The 18,437-nt window shown below is 34.4% G+C and overlaps 1 protein-coding gene across 1 annotated transcript; it reads left to right on the top strand.

The window, feature by feature from the left end:
• Nucleotides 1-4,402: 4,402 nt before the first annotated feature.
• On the top strand, nucleotides 4,403-18,370 carry LOC107599034 (LON peptidase N-terminal domain and RING finger protein 1-like). Its single transcript, XM_016290522.1, has 12 exons — nucleotides 4,403-4,451; nucleotides 4,739-4,854; nucleotides 6,081-6,203; nucleotides 7,629-7,829; nucleotides 7,947-8,172; nucleotides 8,519-8,627; nucleotides 9,523-9,637; nucleotides 10,128-10,249; nucleotides 10,594-10,752; nucleotides 10,843-11,005; nucleotides 12,455-12,607; nucleotides 16,834-18,370. The coding sequence occupies exons 1-12, from the start codon at nucleotides 4,403-4,405 to the stop codon at nucleotides 16,990-16,992; spliced, it is 1,695 nt and encodes a 564-aa protein (XP_016146008.1). The 3' UTR covers nucleotides 16,993-18,370.
• The last annotated feature ends 67 nt before the right edge of the window (nucleotides 18,371-18,437 follow it).

The following is an 18,437-nucleotide window of genomic DNA, read 5'->3' on the forward strand; positions in this document are numbered from 1 at the left end:
GTTTTGACCCATTAAAAGTCGCCATATTTATTACCATCTTAATATTTTTACTTTAATAATTTTTTTCTGTAGAAAGATAAACATGTATAGTGATGAACGCCAAAATATTACATGCCATTGGTGTATATTTACTGAGTAATCAACTAATTTTCACCTGAGATTTGGAGCCAAACCACAGGAGGGTAAAAAATGACTTTAGAAAGATGGCAGCATCATTATTGTATTTGTACACAGAGATTGGTAGGTCTATTAGTCAAATCTGCTGACTTTAGCAATCTTGCATTATATGCCAACGGTGACAGTTCAAATACGCAAAAAGCACTTGTGTTTTTTGCCTCAAGTTTTCATGCCTGTAACTCAAGAAGACATAATATCCTTTTAGATTCTGGTTCTTAAACTTTCCTTTTGGTATCTTCATTATTAAGGCCCTCCATGGTTCAGTCCCAGAGATATGGAGATCTTAATGAGGCTCCATGAGTAAACTGGTCACATTTTCAAAGGTCAAAAACCAAATGTGGGTCATTTTACAGACTGCTGATACTTTTTTCTAGTGATTTGATGTTCGACACCCTGGCTTCGAAGCTTGTTTAAAAAAAAATTATAATTTTTTAAAGAAAAAAAACACGTGCCTGCTTCGTATTCGGATTCAAATAACACGAACGAACCCCTTGCGCAGGTTTCAAGTCATTCACTTCTTTGTTAAAATATTTACATGTGTAATTTCGTGCATGTTCAGTTTGTATTAATAATAATATTAATCAACTTAACAATATTCTTCATTTATTTTGATGATACACGAACCATGCTTATTTTTTCATAAATGTATTCACTGATTTATTTATTCATACTTTGTGCAAGTACAATGACAATTAAATTTTTTTATTTCTTTATATGGTTTTCGTAGCACAAATTGATTTATTATGTGAAACTGTCCAAAATCGCTGGGATGCAAAGACACATTTTCCACCTTTGACCACAAGATGTCATTAGTGTGCAACGTGTTAAAGTGGTGCTATTATGCGTTTTCACTTTTTCAACTTTAGTCAGTCAGTAATGTTGCTGTTTGAGCATAAAAAAGATCTGCGAAGTTACAAAGCTCAAAGTCCAATTCAAAAGGAGATATTTTATTTAACAGAAATCACTTTTCAAAAACTACAACGAACGACTCGTTTGGACTACAACGCATATTTTCCGGGATTTGTGATATCACAAATATCGACCAATGGGAGGAGACCTGGTTGAGCCGCACTAGAGAAGGCAACGAGTGTTATCACTATGTCGGACTCAAGGCAGATTAATTTAGAGTGGTTACAATCATCCGGGATTAAATCGCGCTCAAATTGATTTGATATTGACTCAATAGTTACAGTGAAGCTGGCAGGCGGCTATGGTAAGGGGCGTGACATTTCCCAACCAGCCGCCGAGTGCTGCCAATCACAACACACACTGGCCCAGCTAACCAATCACAGCACATTTCGTATTTCAGAAGGCGGGCCTTCATTTGATACAGGAACTATTCGAGCCGTTCATGCCAGACTGGGTAGAGAGGTGTTATGAGAGCCTGTTCCAGTACACCCCCAAAACAAAATCAAGACTTTGTAAAAGAGCATAATAGGACCCCTTTAAAAAGCTTTGAGTAATGAACCTTTGTACGATACAGTTGAGGGGAAAGCCCAAAAGGAGCTTGTAACAACTCCATATGTGATGTCTTATTGGAAGAATGTGGTTGATTATATTGATTGGAAAAAAATACATAATATCTAACAAGGTTAGAGAAATCTCATTCAAATTGTTACACAGATTTTACCCAGCTAAAGTGTTTTTGAAAAGGTTTAAATCAGACAAAGATACAAGCTGTTCTTTTTGTGGTGACCCTAATGAAACTGATATGCATATCTTTTGGGATTGTCCTCACACACAGCTATTTTGGATTGAATTTTCTAATGTTATCAATCGCAGTGTACTCCAGGGTTTCTCTCTGCTTTTTAAGGATGTACTGTTTGGCTTCTTTAATATACAAAAAGATTAAATGAATGAATATTTTATTATTAACCTATTATTACTTCTTGCAAAATTTCATATTCACCGCAGTAAATTCACTAATCAAAATCCTTGATATATTGTTTATAAAAAAGAGGGTCAACAGTATATCCAAACTATTTCATCTTCCAAGAATCTCAAGGCTTTTAAAACGGTTCATTTATTTCATCTTTTTAATTGATTTTGTTAAATCTTTCGTTTTGTATTATTTATTTATTGTTACATACATCTATAAATGGTGCTTTGCATGTAATGTCACCTCTTTGTATGCAATGTTGATATTCTCTGTATTTTTATATTTGGTACCTTGGCATTAATAAAAAAATAAATAAAACAAGTTGAGGGGAAAGCCTCGTGCTTCGAAATAAAGCTTCTTTTCACCATCACTACTTTTTGTCTTTTAAAGAGGAATATCTGATGAGCATGCAATGTTGAAACTAGAAACGTATCTGGTGATTTTCTATAACACAATTGCATAGAACATACCTGTCTGAGTGCTATAAATATTCTTTTTCTAAAGTTTGCATGCCTGCATCTCGAAAAGTATTCAAGACTTCTAGATTCTCATTCGTATTAAGCTTTCCTTTTGAAATCTTAATATTAGCAAAATGAAAAAAATGTAAACCAGGGTCCTCTAGTTGAGATGATAAAACAAGTTGAGGGGAAAGCCTCGTGCTTCGAAATAAAGCTTCTTTTCACCATCACTACTTTTTGTCTTTTAAAGAGGAATATCTGATGAGCATGCAATGTTGAAACTAGAAATGTATCTGGTGATTTTCTATAACACAATTGCATAGAACATACCTGTCTGAGTGCTATAAATATTCTTTTTCTAAAGTTTGCATGCCTGCATCTCGAAAAGTATTCAAGACTTCTAGATTCTCATTCGTATTAAGCTTTCCTTTTGAAATCTTAATATTAGCAAAATGAAAAAAATGTAAACCAGGGTCCTCTAGTTGAGATGACACGGAATCACCCTATTTATATAGCCTTGTACGGTGAATAACAATCCAAAGTGAATCCATTTGATATAATTACATAACATGTGAAGTTATAAAACTAGGCATTTTATATGGGTTTCCTTATATATTATGTTTGTGAACACTTAATGTTTTGCATTTATTTGACCTACACTGAGATCAGAATCAGATCTTCATCCAAATCCAATGAATAAGCAAAGAGAATGCAGTTAAACTAATATTACCTTTATGATGGAATACGCAACAACATTATTAAGGGTTCACAAACTACCTAGCGTCACCGGTCTATTATCTCACGCGAGCACGTGGAAGCACCTTTGACAATACAAAGAACGTGCAAAATGGAATTTAGTGACAATACATTTTAGTTCTTTTCATCCATGTTGAAAGTGCATGTGCTTGACAGTAATTTCGGAAGTAAGTATATAATATTGATACTGTACAGTGAAACTCGGAACATCTAGACTTCGAGTTTGACAGCTGCATGTGTCGTTCGATCCAATCAGATGGCGTGACAGCGCAGCGTGAGGTCCAATAGGAAAGTGTAACCTCTACCGATGCGTTCAGACACATGCATTCATTATTCTTTCCCACACAGACTTACAAACCATCCCTTACCTTCTGCTGAATGTAAACGTGACACAGACGTCAACAACAGCAGTAGTAGTAAAGCACCAAGGTGTTCCATGCCTTGCTCGGCGTCCTTAGATCCAGAATTAGACCCCAGGCACAGATGGCCCCATTTTCACCCATTGCATGTTGTTACTAGTATTATTATTGTTAAATCTACTGCTTATTGTAATTCATGGGCTATTATTCAATAATATCGTAAATTACATATACATTTCAGACATTTTTAATTTTCATTAGAACGTATGGGCACATTGAGTGAAATAATTCAGTTTGACTTCATAGTGTTGCTATTATAACATATGTTTAATTAATTTAAATATGTAAATATTATTATGCCTGTATACAAGTTATAGAACAAATGTACCTTTCTGATGAATCTCTTTTACTGGGATTCTGCTTTGTCTGTTATCGGTTATTCAGTTATTTAACTAAATTGTCAAAGCACAATTTTAATAGACTAGTAGATTTTGTATTTAAAAAAAATATTATATTTTAAAAAGTCACTTATATGTTCTGTGAAAGTTTAGCCAAGGGGGCTTCTTGCCCCACGGTGTTTTATTTGTACTGTTGATTCCTGAAAATCTATCACCATATCATCTTTGTTAAGTGGTTGACAGGAAATATTTGATGATGTTGATGAAGTTACATAACGGCTACATAATGGCAGAACCTTCCGGTCGTTCTACACAAAAATTAGGACACTTTCTCTTTGATAACCCTCTGACATTGTATTCTTGATGCTTATCTTCATGAAAGTGTTGGTTCAGATCCATAAAGTCCCTGAACGTATCACAGAGAGTCAGTGTAATCAGAGTGCAGCAGTCTCATCTCTCCTGGTGTGTCCTCATTTGCCCTTGTGAAAAAAGGCAGTGCTGCTGCAGTGCCACATCCTCTCTCCCTTTATTCCTGTGGCATTTCAGTGCACAAATGTCTCTCCTTGATCTACTGATCTTACACATTTAATCTATGCCATCTGAAGTACTGTAATAATATCATAATGCTCATCAGACAGACTTAAATAAGTGGTAGTTAGAGCTGTGCTTTTGCGTTTTGTCATGGTCTCTCTGATTCTCTCTTTCTCTCAGACTCTAGTAATGTGTGGGTGCGGGTGTGCCATGCCGAGGCTCACAGAGGACTGAAACAGTACCGTCAGGCTTTAAAAAACTGGGAGTCCTGCCTGATTGCTACCCCATCCCCAGAGGTACGTCGATTAATTTTCCTAGCACGTACTGCCACAGATGACTCATTTACAGTACATCAGCATGCTTTTGCACAGATTTTAGTAGCTGGATTGTTGCTTTAAAAACAGGCGGCAAACTTAAGTTTCCAAATGTCATAGCCATAAGCCATTAATATCAAATAATATAGATGCTTGGCATTATATAATATTTAGATGGGGTTTTTTCTCTGGTTACAATAATAGCTAGTTATACTGCAATAATGAACCCCTATAACGCCTATAAATTCATGTATATTCATATTTGATGAACTCCGCTAGGACTCTTTACTTTTTATTTGCTTAAGGTTTTTAATGAAGTGAGACCAGATTGTTTTTTTTAATGATTTGTACTTTATTGATTGACATAATCTAAAGAATCATGTAGTTAGTCAATCAAATGGTAACAATATAAATGAAAAAGGTGCCTTGTTTTAGAAATTTAATCAGACAAATTTGAAGAAAAAAAAACTTTTATGATTATATTCTTCGTTGATATAGTTTATCTATTTATTTGCTATTTCTATTATTCACTTGTTGCTCGCTATGAATATAGCTGTGGTTATAAGCAATCACTCAATCAATCATACACTTTTGCTTTAAAACAATGACAATAAGTGCAAAACAGTACAGTATTTTTAATTACAATATCTATATTTCCCAAATAGAGAATATTACCATGGTGACATCTTTAATCAGCAGATTTCACAACAATAATGCTAATTATGTCACAGAAAAGGGCTATCCATATGATTTAGTCCTGCTTTTTTGTAGATTCTTGACCATGAATGAGTTTGAATGTTTTTCTTTTTCAGTACTGATGATTGCTATTCATTTGAAATGGGAATTTCAGCACCATCTTTTCTGACCTATCTATTTATTAAATTAGCTCAGCTTTTACTACATTTATTCTGGACTTGTGTTGATATCGGAAAACCCGTTGAGGGGATGTAGTTGTGTTAAACACATGATTAAGGTATAAAGCATGTTTGCCAAGCTGACAAATGAGATAAGGAGATACAGACAGGTAGGGATAAGGCAGAGATGTGGGTCACTCAAGTGTGTATTTATCTCAGAGTGTCTGGCTCTGTTATTAGCCTTGAGGCCATTAACATGACTAGACTCTCAGTCCCATTCAAGTCAGATTAACCCAAAAACAGCATCTGTGCTACTGGAAGCTAAATTCACTCTGATCTGTCTCTCTCTTGCAGGGATATTTCCGGAAAGCAAAAATTCTCCAAGAGATGGGTCATGTAGATGACTCTCTGCAGGTCTTCCTTCAGTGTTTGGCATTGGATGAAAACTTCCATCAGGCCAAACAAGAGGTGGAATTGGTGAGATTAATTTCTGCTTTTGTAGTTTAATAGGAAATTATAATAAAAATCGGACATTACATTACCAACTTGAATTTCAGTATAGATACTTAATTGATATTTTAGAAAACAAATAAACGCCCTCAGATGACTCATGAAATAAGCTAGCGCATCATCTCAAATTTATATTATTTTATTCAATATTATATTTTAATATATTAGTTATAAGTTATTATTATAAAGTTATATTTAATTTCTATTCATGTTTTATTTCTATTTTATTTCATTTATAATTTGTCTAGTGGAAGTTGTAGAAGAGCAAACATTGCTTACAGCGTCATTAAGTTGTCTGTATTTTGCTACTTTGCTGCTTTGGCCATCTAATATGAGAGCATGTGGGTTTATCAGGCATTTTGTTTCTTCAGGACTGTATAAAGCCATTTGCTGGCACAGTAGGTATGGTCTCACGATATTCCGTGTTGATTTATATTGTAGGTCAGATGTCAGTGCACTGGAGACAGAACTGTTCTCTGTTCAAGATACAGTTTTAGTTATTTGTGTTCTTAAAGGTCAACTTATTGTAATGTGCTGTGGCCAAACTGCTGTTTCGTATCAGTTATGGACCATAATTAAATTATGTAAGATAATTATTACTGGTGAAGCCTTGTGACTTTCTGCCTAAGCCCACAGAAAGATGAAGAAAGTGCGCTGTGAGCGTTGCATAATGTGTATCTTTCAGAGTGTGTGTGTTTACAGAGGGCTTAAAACACACTCCCTTATGTAATTAGGTGCTTTTCTTTGGCCTACATTAAGACTGAGAACTATTTTAAAGGAGAAATCATGATCTCTCAATGACATTAACAAAGTCTGGTGTCTATAAACACTAGCTAGAGGCGCCTAATTCTTGCGATCTATTTATCTTAATTTGAACGGAATGCAGCAAGATTAGTTGTGCACAACATACCGTTTTAATGGTTTGGCTTCGTAAGATTTTTAAAATGTTTTTGAAAGAAGTTATGCTCATCAAGGCTGCATTTTTTAATCAATAATAGACTACAGACAGTAATGTCAGAAATGTTGATATATGTAAAAATGTAATTTATTTCTGTGATGACAAAGCTGAATCTTCAGCTTCATTACTCCAGTCTTCAGTGTCATATGATCCTTCAGACGCCATTTATAATGAGCTGATTTGGTACTCAAGAAACAATTCAAGAAATTTTTTTGTGGAAACTGTGATACATTTTTTTTCAGGAAATAGAACATTTAAAAACATTTATTTGAAATAGAATTTTTCATGCACCCTTGCTGAATAAAGTATTCATTCTTTTAAAAAAACTTTTGAATGGCACTGTATATAAGAACGTATATTCTTAGCTATATAGTCTTCTAAACCTCTGTTAAACTGCCTGTTTTTGTTCCATCTTTTTTGTTCTTCATCTTCAGATCTTGCATGACCTGTTGGCTCCGGCCTGTGATAATGTCAAGGTTGGTTTGAGAGAGACAACCCACAACACTTCCTCACACTTGCGCAGTAAAACCCTGGTGTCCGAGGGCCAGGATCGAGACCAGCAGACCCAGTTGCAAGCCCAGCACCAGTCTGGCACACAGGCAGCATCTCCACACCAGCCCCTTACAACCTCAGAGGTTTGCTGGTCACCTTTAACACCTTGAATTTTAAATGAGCTTTAGAAATAGGTCTCTAGTTGCCAGTGACATTAGCGGTTCTTAATACTTTAACACCTCATTTTTCTATGTCTGCAGAAACCAGGTCGGTCTGAAAGTCTGGAGCGCTCCGGCCTGAGCAGAGCTCACTCCCTTCGTGCTCACGGGATAGCAGGAGCTGTAGAGGAGGGGCTTAAAAGAGTTAGCTCCGCCCCACAATTGGGTGACCCAGAAAAAGGCGCACTGCTAAAGAGGAAGCTTTCTGTGTCTGAAGCAGGGCCTGGCGTGGCTTACAGCCACAGCAGTAAATATAAAAAGCAAGTAGGTAAGTCGTCTCGCCTGATAAGACCGTGATGCCAACACACTGTTGAAAAGTCACGCAAATACTGTATTGACTGCACATCTGAACATTTTTATGACAGCCAAACTATAATGTAGCTGGTGGTTTTCCTAATATATTATACAGGGCATCCTTAGACTGATTACTCCACTTTCTGTTCAGGCAACCTAATGATCAGTCAGTGTTTAAAATATGTACATTTTGGAGTTTGCCTTGCTTCCACTGGCACTGTGAGCAGAATGCATTACTATCATCAGCTGAAAATGTCTGCAGTTTGAGTTTGCCCTAAATAAAGTGGTGTCCTCATCTCTCTTCAACCTTTCTCCTTCAGCGAATGCCAGTGCAGCTACTCCTGTGGTTGCTGAGGAAACCAAGTCCCATCGAACCTTGCCAAAAGACCTGCTGGACCCTAATGATTTTGAATGCTCTCTCTGTATGAGGTGAGAGAAAAGTGTGTTTCTAGAGTCAAATCAACTAAAGGCCTAATAAAGAAGTAAAGGATGAAAGTACAATTAATCAGTGCACTGTTTCTCCCATATAAGCTTTAGAATAAATCATATAAAATAAAGATATCTCTTGCAGAATTATTTTAAATGTATTTGCTTTTTTGATTTTAATTTGTTACTATTTTGTATAATGTTAATAATTAATTGAATGTGTTTAATAGCAAAATAGTTTCTAAAAATATATATTTTATGAACAAAAAACGTGATGTTTCTTTAAGAATTCTCAATTATTTAAAATTGATTTCATTTTTTTGTAAATTAATATTTTAAATGTTTAAATGTTAATATTTTATATAATGTCAAAATGTAACTTTTAAAAGGAATGTGTTTAATAGCAAGTTAGTTTCTGAAAAAGTTTATTTTAATGCAAAAACCTAACATTTCTTGCAGAATTCTCAATCGTTTTAAATTGACTTGATTAAAAAAGTTCATATTTCATATAATGTCAACATGTGGCTTTTTATGCTTTGGTATCAACATTGGTAGCTGAAATCACAAGATTTCACTGTTATTTATATCAGCTACTGTTAACTTGTTATTGTGAGGACTATGGCATTGTCCACTAGTGATAAGACTTGAGATGGATTTTAAAAACCAGTTGTAAACAGGGTCTTAGAATAGCTTATTTTATAAATTACACAGTGCATGTATAGAAGACAAATTAATAGAGCCTGTAATGTTAGCCTCGGAAAACAAAAAAGCCTGAGCTGCCAGATGAAAGGTTCATACAGTATATGTGTCAGTGAAAGCGTGCTTGCTTTCACCCTGAAATGGAAAGCGTCAGTCACTGTTTAATATAGCTCAAGATCATCTCCTGTCTCTTTTCTAGATTATTTTATCAGCCTGTCACGACACCCTGTGGCCACACGTTCTGCAAAAACTGTCTGGAGCGCTGTCTAGACCACAATCCCCAGTGCCCTCTCTGCAAAGAAAGCCTAAAAGAGGTTTGTCTCGAAATCACAGACTGTGCATTTGCATGGCAATCAACAATCAACTAATTATAGTAGCATTTAGGGCTCAACAAGGCTTTTTTTTTATTAGGTTAATTGCATTATTGAAATAAATGATATAAAATTGTGTTGTATTTTGTTTTAATAAGTCCAATTTATTTAAGATTTAGCACCATCATTTTTATAGTCCATAAACATTTTTGCTAAAAATTACATATGTATTTTACAAAAATTACAATGATTACATGGTATCCAAACATTACTGATTTCATTATAATGTTCATTTTAACTAATGCTTTCAAGACTATCACAAGTTTCACACTGACTTCACGCCATTCAGTGATCCTTATTGTTGTGCACTGGGATGGCATTTTTTGTACATTTGTTTTCATATTGTCAGTTACATTTTAAATGATTTGAGCATTAGTAACCAATCCAATTCTTTCTGCTTTTCTCTTCCTCCTCTGTTTGGTTCTTCATACAGTATCTTGCCTTCAGAAAGTACACAATCACACAAGTGCTGGATAACATCACTAAGCAGTATCTATTCAAGGAACATTCAGAAAGACTGAAGCTGCATACAGAGGAAACAAAAGAGCTCTCAGAGTAAGTTTGCACAACTGCTTCGTTTGTGGCTCATCCAATCAGATTCATCGTTTTGTTTTGAAGTGTTACATAATGTGCAGCTGCTTTTGCACTGAACTTAATATTAATTTGTTATGCATAATCGTTTGGTTTCCATCTATCCAGTTCCAAATAAAAGAGTTTATATTTAAAAGAGTTAAATAGTTTTGTTTAATTCACTTAATTGTATCACATTGTGATTCATATTGTTACCATGATATAAAATTACTCGCACTGTAAAATTTCACACACTGTTTGCATAATTCTTTGAATCTAATCTGCCAAACGCACTCAGTCTGTTCTGTATGTTATTTGTCTTTCCCCAGTTTAACAAAGAATGTGCCCATCTTTGTTTGTACCATGGCCTACCCCACTGTGCCTTGCCCCCTTCATGTGTTTGAGCCACGATACCGTCTCATGATCCGACGCTGCATGGAAACCGGGACACGTCAGTTTGGCATGTGCATCAGCGACCCCCAGAAAGGGTAAGTGTGTGCTTATATGAGATCTCATGGGACCGTGAGCATTAAGTCTGTTGGATGGTGTAGCTGACTTTTATATTGTGATATATGAAGGTTTGTGGACTACGGCTGCATGCTCCAGATCCGCAGCGTGCATTTCCTCCCAGATGGGCGGTCTGTTGTGGATACAGTCGGAGGAAAGAGGTTTCGCATCCTCTCACGTGGAATGAGAGATGGATACTGTATCGCCAACATCGAGTATCTGGAGGATATGAAAGTACGCACATCTCATGTTTTTTTTTATTACTGTAATGTAGAGGAATGCAGGAAAATAATGTCTTATGTCTGATATTGTTGAGCATTCAGGGCAATTAAAAAAAAAAAGTAAATTAAATTGTATTTAAATTTATTTACCATAGTTTATTTACCATAGGTTTCTAAGTATGAAAAAATATATTTTCATAATTTTTTTTTAATTAAAAAATAAAGCCATCTAATATTTTTTTGTTTTTAATTTGTAGTTATATTTAAAGATTTTATAAACATTTTTGCTCAGAAAATGTACTTAAATTTAATAAAAATTTTAATTGAATTAAAGCCAACTAATAGTGTTTTTGTTTTTTGCTTTTATAGTTATAGACTTTATAAATGTTTTTGCTAAGAAAGTATGCACCTCTGATGGATTTTTAGATTAATGTAATGAAGAAGAATGCAGGAAAATAATATCTAATGTCTGTTATTGTTGAGCATTTAGGGTTCAACAATAAAAAAATTTTCTTTAAATAAGGTAAATTATATTTTATTTAAATTTATTTAAATGTAGCATCTTAGTTTTCTAGGTATGAAAAAAGTATTTACATTTTTTATTATTAAAAAAATAAAGCCAAGTAATATTTATTTGTTTTTAATTTGTAGTTGTATTTATAGACTATATATATTAGTGCTGTCAAATGATTAATCGCGATTAATTGCATCTAAAATAAAAGTTTTTGTTTACATAATATATGTGTGTGTACTGTGTATATTTATTATGTATATATAAATACACACACATGCATGTATATATTTTAGAAAAATATGTTACGTTTATATATTAAATATATTTATATATGATATCATTTATATGAATATAAATATATATACATGTAAATACATGTAAATATTTTCAAAATATATGCTGTATGTGAGTGTATGTATATATACAAATATACACAGTACACACATTATGTAAACAAAAACTTTTATTTTGGATGCGATTAATCGCAATTAATCATTTGACAGCACCAATATATATACATTTTTTTCTAAGAAAATTGTTTTGCAGTTATAGTTATAGACTTTATAAACATTTTTGCTGAGAAATTATTAAAATTTAGCATCCTCTTTCATGGATTGAAAGACAAATACTGTACTGCAAACATTGTGTTAGATTACTCTAATATAGAGGAATGCAGGAAAATATATGTGTATAATTATGATAGCATTTAGGGCTCAAAATAAGGATAGGATTTTTAAATAAGGTAATATTATTATTTGATTTATTTCAATTTTAGCACCATAGTCGCTTGAATTTTTTAATTACTGTAATATAGCAGACTGCAGGAACAGAAATATCTTGTTTGGAAACCACATGTCCTTCTACAGTGTATGTTGACCAGAATTTAAATTAAGCTTAAAGATACAGTATTTAAAAAGCTGGAGTATTGATCCGTTTTGTGCATTGTAGGTAAATGATGAGGAGGATTTGGAGAAGCTACAAGCGTTACATGATCAGGTGTACGACCAGGCCCGTAAATGGTTCCAGAACCTGGAGAACCGCTTCCGGAACCAGATCCTGCAGCATTTTGGGCCCATGCCAGAGAGAGAAGCTGACATCCAGGTATTTCCCGCTCTCTTAATCCCTACTACTGAGAGAAGGTCTGTCTCTCTTCTGTCTTTGCCCTACAGCAGGCTGGATGGGAGGAAGTAGGTCAAAGTGCATTCAGGGTTGTGTTTGCATAAGTGCCGTTACATCATAAATGTGTCAGAAAGAACGGAAGTGAATCTGGCAGCTCTCGCAAACGCGCGCACACTGTCTGGTAAACATATTAGCGTGTTGTCCCAAAGAGAGACGGCATGATTTGAATACTAACGGAGGGAGGTTATGGTTGTGTAAGCTTCCTGAACATAGCTGAGCCTTATATGGTCGATTTGAAGGGCCTCTCCTGTGATTTCTGAGTACAAATAGGATTTGTACAGATGTTCAAGCTAGTTTCGTCAGCATTTAGTTTAGCTCATCGTTTATCTTTTACAAAAAGAAAGCATGATGATAAAGGGGTCATGTCATGAGGAATCAAAATTTCCTTGATCTTTTCAGATTAAAGAAAGTTTGATGTTCTATGTAACTCAGAACTTCCTCTTGAGTTGAAAAAGGACTGTAAAACGTCACATCAGTAGTGTTCAGAGACTTGATCTGCCTGCTCATGTTGAGGTAAAAAGTTAAAAGCAGGACTGAATAATACCAATACCAATTCTAGCCAATACCAATGAGTTGATAATTATTTGGTTTTTGTTATGTTATGGCTGATAACCGAAGAGCAGATATTAAAATTAAATAATATTTTGTCAAAATAAATAAAAAACTAAAATTAGACGTTTTAAATGCTAGGCATCATAACATTTCAATCTACAGTATAAAAATTTAAATTAATTTTGAGATTAGCTAAATATTATATTTAATAGTGTTTTTAAATTGTTTAAAGATTTTTTTTTTTAAGAAATTAACTTGAAGTGAGTATTAGAGGCAGTGTTATTATTGTTAGCCTAACTAAAACAAACTATTAAAAATGTGTTCATTAATTAAAATAAGGCTGAAATAAAATGCAATATAAATATTAGATTATAAACGTATTATAGTGGATTTGGGTGTTTGCCCTGCCATGACATTCACTGTGAGAAATACCGCAAGCGGAGTGATACAAACGGTGGAGTTCTGTTATCACTCTAATATCACACTCTTATCAGCCATTCAGATTCAAGGACCGGATAAAGTAGATAGATAGTTGTATGTATTTTATATATATATATATACACAGTGGTGTGAAAAAGTGTTGGACCCCTTCCTGATTTCTTATTTTTTTGCATGTTTGTCACACTTTAATGTTTCAGATCATCAAACAAATTTAAATATTAGTAAAAGATAACACAACATGCAGTTTTTAAATGAAGGTTTTTATTATTAAGGGAAAACAAAATCCAAAACTACATGGCCCTGTGTGAAAAAGTGTTTGTCCCTAAACGTAATAACTGGTTGGGCCACCCTTAGCAGCAACAACTGCAATCAAGTGTTTGTGATAACTTGCAATGAGTTGGTTACAGCGCTGTGGAGGAATTTTGGTCCACTCATCTAGGCAGAATTGTTGTAATTCAGCCACACTGGAGGGTTTTCGAGCATGAACCGCCTTTTTAAGGTCATGCCACAGCATCTCAATAGGATTCAGGTCAGGACTTTGACTAGGCCACCCCAAAGTCTTCATTTTGTTTTTCTTCAGCCATTCAGAGGTGGACTTGCTGGTGTGTTTTGGATCGTTGTCCTGCTGCAGAACCCAAGTTCGCTTCAGCTTGAGGTCACGAACAGATGGCCGGACATTCTCCTTCAGGATTTTTTGGTAAACAGCAGAATTCATGGTTCCACAAATGATTAATCGCGATTAATTGCATCTAAAATAAAAGTTTTTGTTTACATAATATATGTGTGTGTACTGTGTATATTTATTATGTATATATAAATACACACACATGCATGTATATATTTTAGAAAAATATGTTACGTTTATATATTAAATATATTTATATATGATATCATTTATATGAATATAAATATATATACATGTAAATACATGTAAATATTTTCAAAATATATGCTGTATGTGAGTGTATGTATATATACAAATATACACAGTACACACATTATGTAAACAAAAACTTTTATTTTGGATGCGATTAATCGCAATTAATCATTTGACAGCACCAATATATATACATTTTTTTCTAAGAAAATTGTTTTGCAGTTATAGTTATAGACTTTATAAACATTTTTGCTGAGAAATTATTAAAATTTAGCATCCTCTTTCATGGATTGAAAGACAAATACTGTACTGCAAACATTGTGTTAGATTACTCTAATATAGAGGAATGCAGGAAAATATATGTGTATAATTATGATAGCATTTAGGGCTCAAAATAAGGATAGGATTTTTAAATAAGGTAATATTATTATTTGATTTATTTCAATTTTAGCACCATAGTCGCTTGAATTTTTTAATTACTGTAATATAGCAGACTGCAGGAACAGAAATATCTTGTTTGGAAACCACATGTCCTTCTACAGTGTATGTTGACCAGAATTTAAATTAAGCTTAAAGATACAGTATTTAAAAAGCTGGAGTATTGATCCGTTTTGTGCATTGTAGGTAAATGATGAGGAGGATTTGGAGAAGCTACAAGCGTTACATGATCAGGTGTACGACCAGGCCCGTAAATGGTTCCAGAACCTGGAGAACCGCTTCCGGAACCAGATCCTGCAGCATTTTGGGCCCATGCCAGAGAGAGAAGCTGACATCCAGGTATTTCCCGCTCTCTTAATCCCTACTACTGAGAGAAGGTCTGTCTCTCTTCTGTCTTTGCCCTACAGCAGGCTGGATGGGAGGAAGTAGGTCAAAGTGCATTCAGGGTTGTGTTTGCATAAGTGCCGTTACATCATAAATGTGTCAGAAAGAACGGAAGTGAATCTGGCAGCTCTCGCAAACGCGCGCACACTGTCTGGTAAACATATTAGCGTGTTGTCCCAAAGAGAGACGGCATGATTTGAATACTAACGGAGGGAGGTTATGGTTGTGTAAGCTTCCTGAACATAGCTGAGCCTTATATGGTCGATTTGAAGGGCCTCTCCTGTGATTTCTGAGTACAAATAGGATTTGTACAGATGTTCAAGCTAGTTTCGTCAGCATTTAGTTTAGCTCATCGTTTATCTTTTACAAAAAGAAAGCATGATGATAAAGGGGTCATGTCATGAGGAATCAAAATTTCCTTGATCTTTTCAGATTAAAGAAAAGTTTGATGTCCTGTGTAACTCAGAACTTCCTCTTGAGTTGAAAAAGGACTGTAAAACGTCACATCAGTAGTGTTCAGAGACTTGATCTGCCTGCTCATGTTGAGGTAAAAAGTTAAAAGCAGGACTGAATAATACCAATACCAATTCTAGCCAATACCAATGAGTTGATAATTATTTGGTTTTTGTTATGTTATGGCTGATAACCGAAGAGCAGATATTAAAATTAAATAATATTTTGTCAAAATAAATAAAAAACTAAAATTAGACGTTTTAAATGCTAGGCATCATAACATTTCAATCTACAGTATAAAAATTTAAATTAATTTTGAGATTAGCTAAATATTATATTTAATAGTGTTTTTAAATTGTTTAAAGATTTTTTTTTTTAAGAAATTAACTTGAAGTGAGTATTAGAGGCAGTGTTATTATTGTTAGCCTAACTAAAACAAACTATTAAAAATGTGTTCATTAATTAAAATAAGGCTGAAATAAAATGCAATATAAATATTAGATTAAAAAAAAAAGTAAAATATTTAACAAAAATTACAAATGTTGCCTTGGCAACTAACGGAAATAAAATAATGTCAATAATAGTTGACACTAAAATGACTAAAATTGAAATAAAAACAAATGAAAGCGAAGTAGAAATATTTAAAAATATATATATAGAATAAAAATCACAAAAGCACATAAAACTAAAATAAAAAAAAGATTTAAAAAAGTTCATTTAAAATAATTATAAAAACTATAAATAATACTAAAATAACACAAGACGGCAAAGGTAATCTAAATGTATAAATGAGGACACAAGCAGCACAATTAAATATTCAGTATCGGCTGATATATCAACAGATCTCTAATATCAACAGAGAACCGATACTGTACAGATATGTTATTCGTCTCTAGGATATGACTGAATGTGACTGTACTTATGTGTTAGTGTATTGGTACACTTTATTAGTACATGAGCTTACTAGACAATAACACTATTTCTTTATTTCTTTGTTTTCAAGGCCACACCTAATGGTCCAGCATGCTGTTGGTGGCTACTAGCTGTTCTTCCTGTGGATCCACGCTACCAGCTGTCTGTTCTTTCCATGACAACACTAAAAGAGCGACTAGTCAAGATCCAGCACATCCTCACCTACCTGCAGAAACTTTCCAGCGACTAGAGCTTCCACACAGATCTCTGTTTCCACCAGCTAATGTCTGTGTCCTTCTGCTGGCCAACATGCAAACACTCTATGGTGCTGACTGATGAAGAACTAATGAGAATTCAAGGAGACTCCACTGAAAGCCCGACACCGATTTCTGTCTGTGGGCTTAGATGTAATTCATGCCGAGAGAGTTATAAGAACAAAGTGTTTTTGTCGTTTCATAGCGATCTGTTCATCGCCATCTGACTTTTCTTTGTGCGGATCCCTGTAGTATTTATTGTCGAACCGCCTGTCCATTCTCATTTAGGAGAAACAATCTACTTAATCTCACATTTCCGTCTAATGCCCGTAGCCTCCATACAGTGCTTTGAGGGCAGAAATATTGCTGGAAAGCATTCCAACATATTCACGCCATGCTTTGTGTGTGTGTGTTTTGAAATGACAGGGAGCATCTGCAAAAACTAATCTTCAAGGTAGATTTTTCGGCACCAAGGTAGAAGACAAGACCATTTTGAATATCTTTTCTTTTTCTCTTGGAAAAACAAAAGCAGAAATATCGCTTCCAAGCATCCAACCGAGCTTTTGCACAAGAAGTCACTGTCGCACAACAGCTGAGTCGCCTAAGACAGAGAAAACTCTGACGATGCACTTATATTCATTTGTGTTACTTTTGCAGTAATGGACGTTAATGAAGCTTGCACTGTCCCGTCCTGTCTCAGAGATGGGCACGAGACTTCTGTTTAGAATAGATTTATTTCTGCCGGGGAAATAATTAGGACTTCCAAATATCTCGATAGTTTCCTTTCAGACGTATCATTCATTTGCTGTGGGTTTGCTTTGGTCAGTCAAAACAGCAAAATCAACGTGTCACCATATTGCAAGTGTCTCTGTTAGTTACAAGCTGCTCTGTCAAATTCTTTAGAAGTCATTTTTAAGAATGATGCTGAGATATTGATGTATTTTATTTGAGTAAACAAAGGGAAACTTGCAATATTTTGACAGATGTAGACAAGTAAAAAAACAGACTATCGTTGGCTGCAACCAGCACCATACTGAAAGGAGATTTATGTTATGAGTTATGAATGCTAACTCACTAGCTCATACCTGTGTGGTGCTTGTTGTGTGCAGACTAACTTTTGCCTTATAATACCTTGTTGCGTTCTGCTCCTACGGTATAATGCATGGGCTTGGGTTTTTGCATTCCTGTTGGCGGAGAATTCATTCTGTGGTTTAATTTACTTCATTTGCCTCTTGGCCACAATCCTTTAAGTGTGTAAAATATGTCAGATAACGGCTTTGTTGTATGTAAATCTTTTTGTTTTGAAAAATAATTTTTTTTTTACAGCTCTGCTAAGATATTTAAGTTGTCAATTTTCAAATAAAATGCACATCTTTTTCCATTGTATCTGTGTTTATTGTATTATTATTATTATGATCATCATCATCATCTCTCCGTCCAT

This window comes from Sinocyclocheilus grahami, unplaced genomic scaffold (genome assembly GCF_001515645.1).
Source record: "Sinocyclocheilus grahami isolate Dianchi unplaced genomic scaffold, SAMN03320097.WGS_v1.1 scaffold259.1, whole genome shotgun sequence".
NCBI classification, from domain to species: Eukaryota; Metazoa; Chordata; class Actinopteri; order Cypriniformes; family Cyprinidae; genus Sinocyclocheilus; species Sinocyclocheilus grahami.

Excerpts from the sequence above, each read along its gene's own strand:
- LOC107599034 (XM_016290522.1), top strand. The coding sequence starts at position 4,403 with ATGAAAGTGTTGGTTCAGATCCATAAAGTCCCTGAACGTATCACAGAG. Across the intron at positions 6,204-7,628 it reads CCAAACAAGAGGTGGAATTG|ATCTTGCATGACCTGTTGGC; the intron begins GTGAGATTAATT and ends CTTCATCTTCAG. Across the intron at positions 10,753-10,842 it reads ATCAGCGACCCCCAGAAAGG|GTTTGTGGACTACGGCTGCA; the intron begins GTAAGTGTGTGC and ends TGATATATGAAG.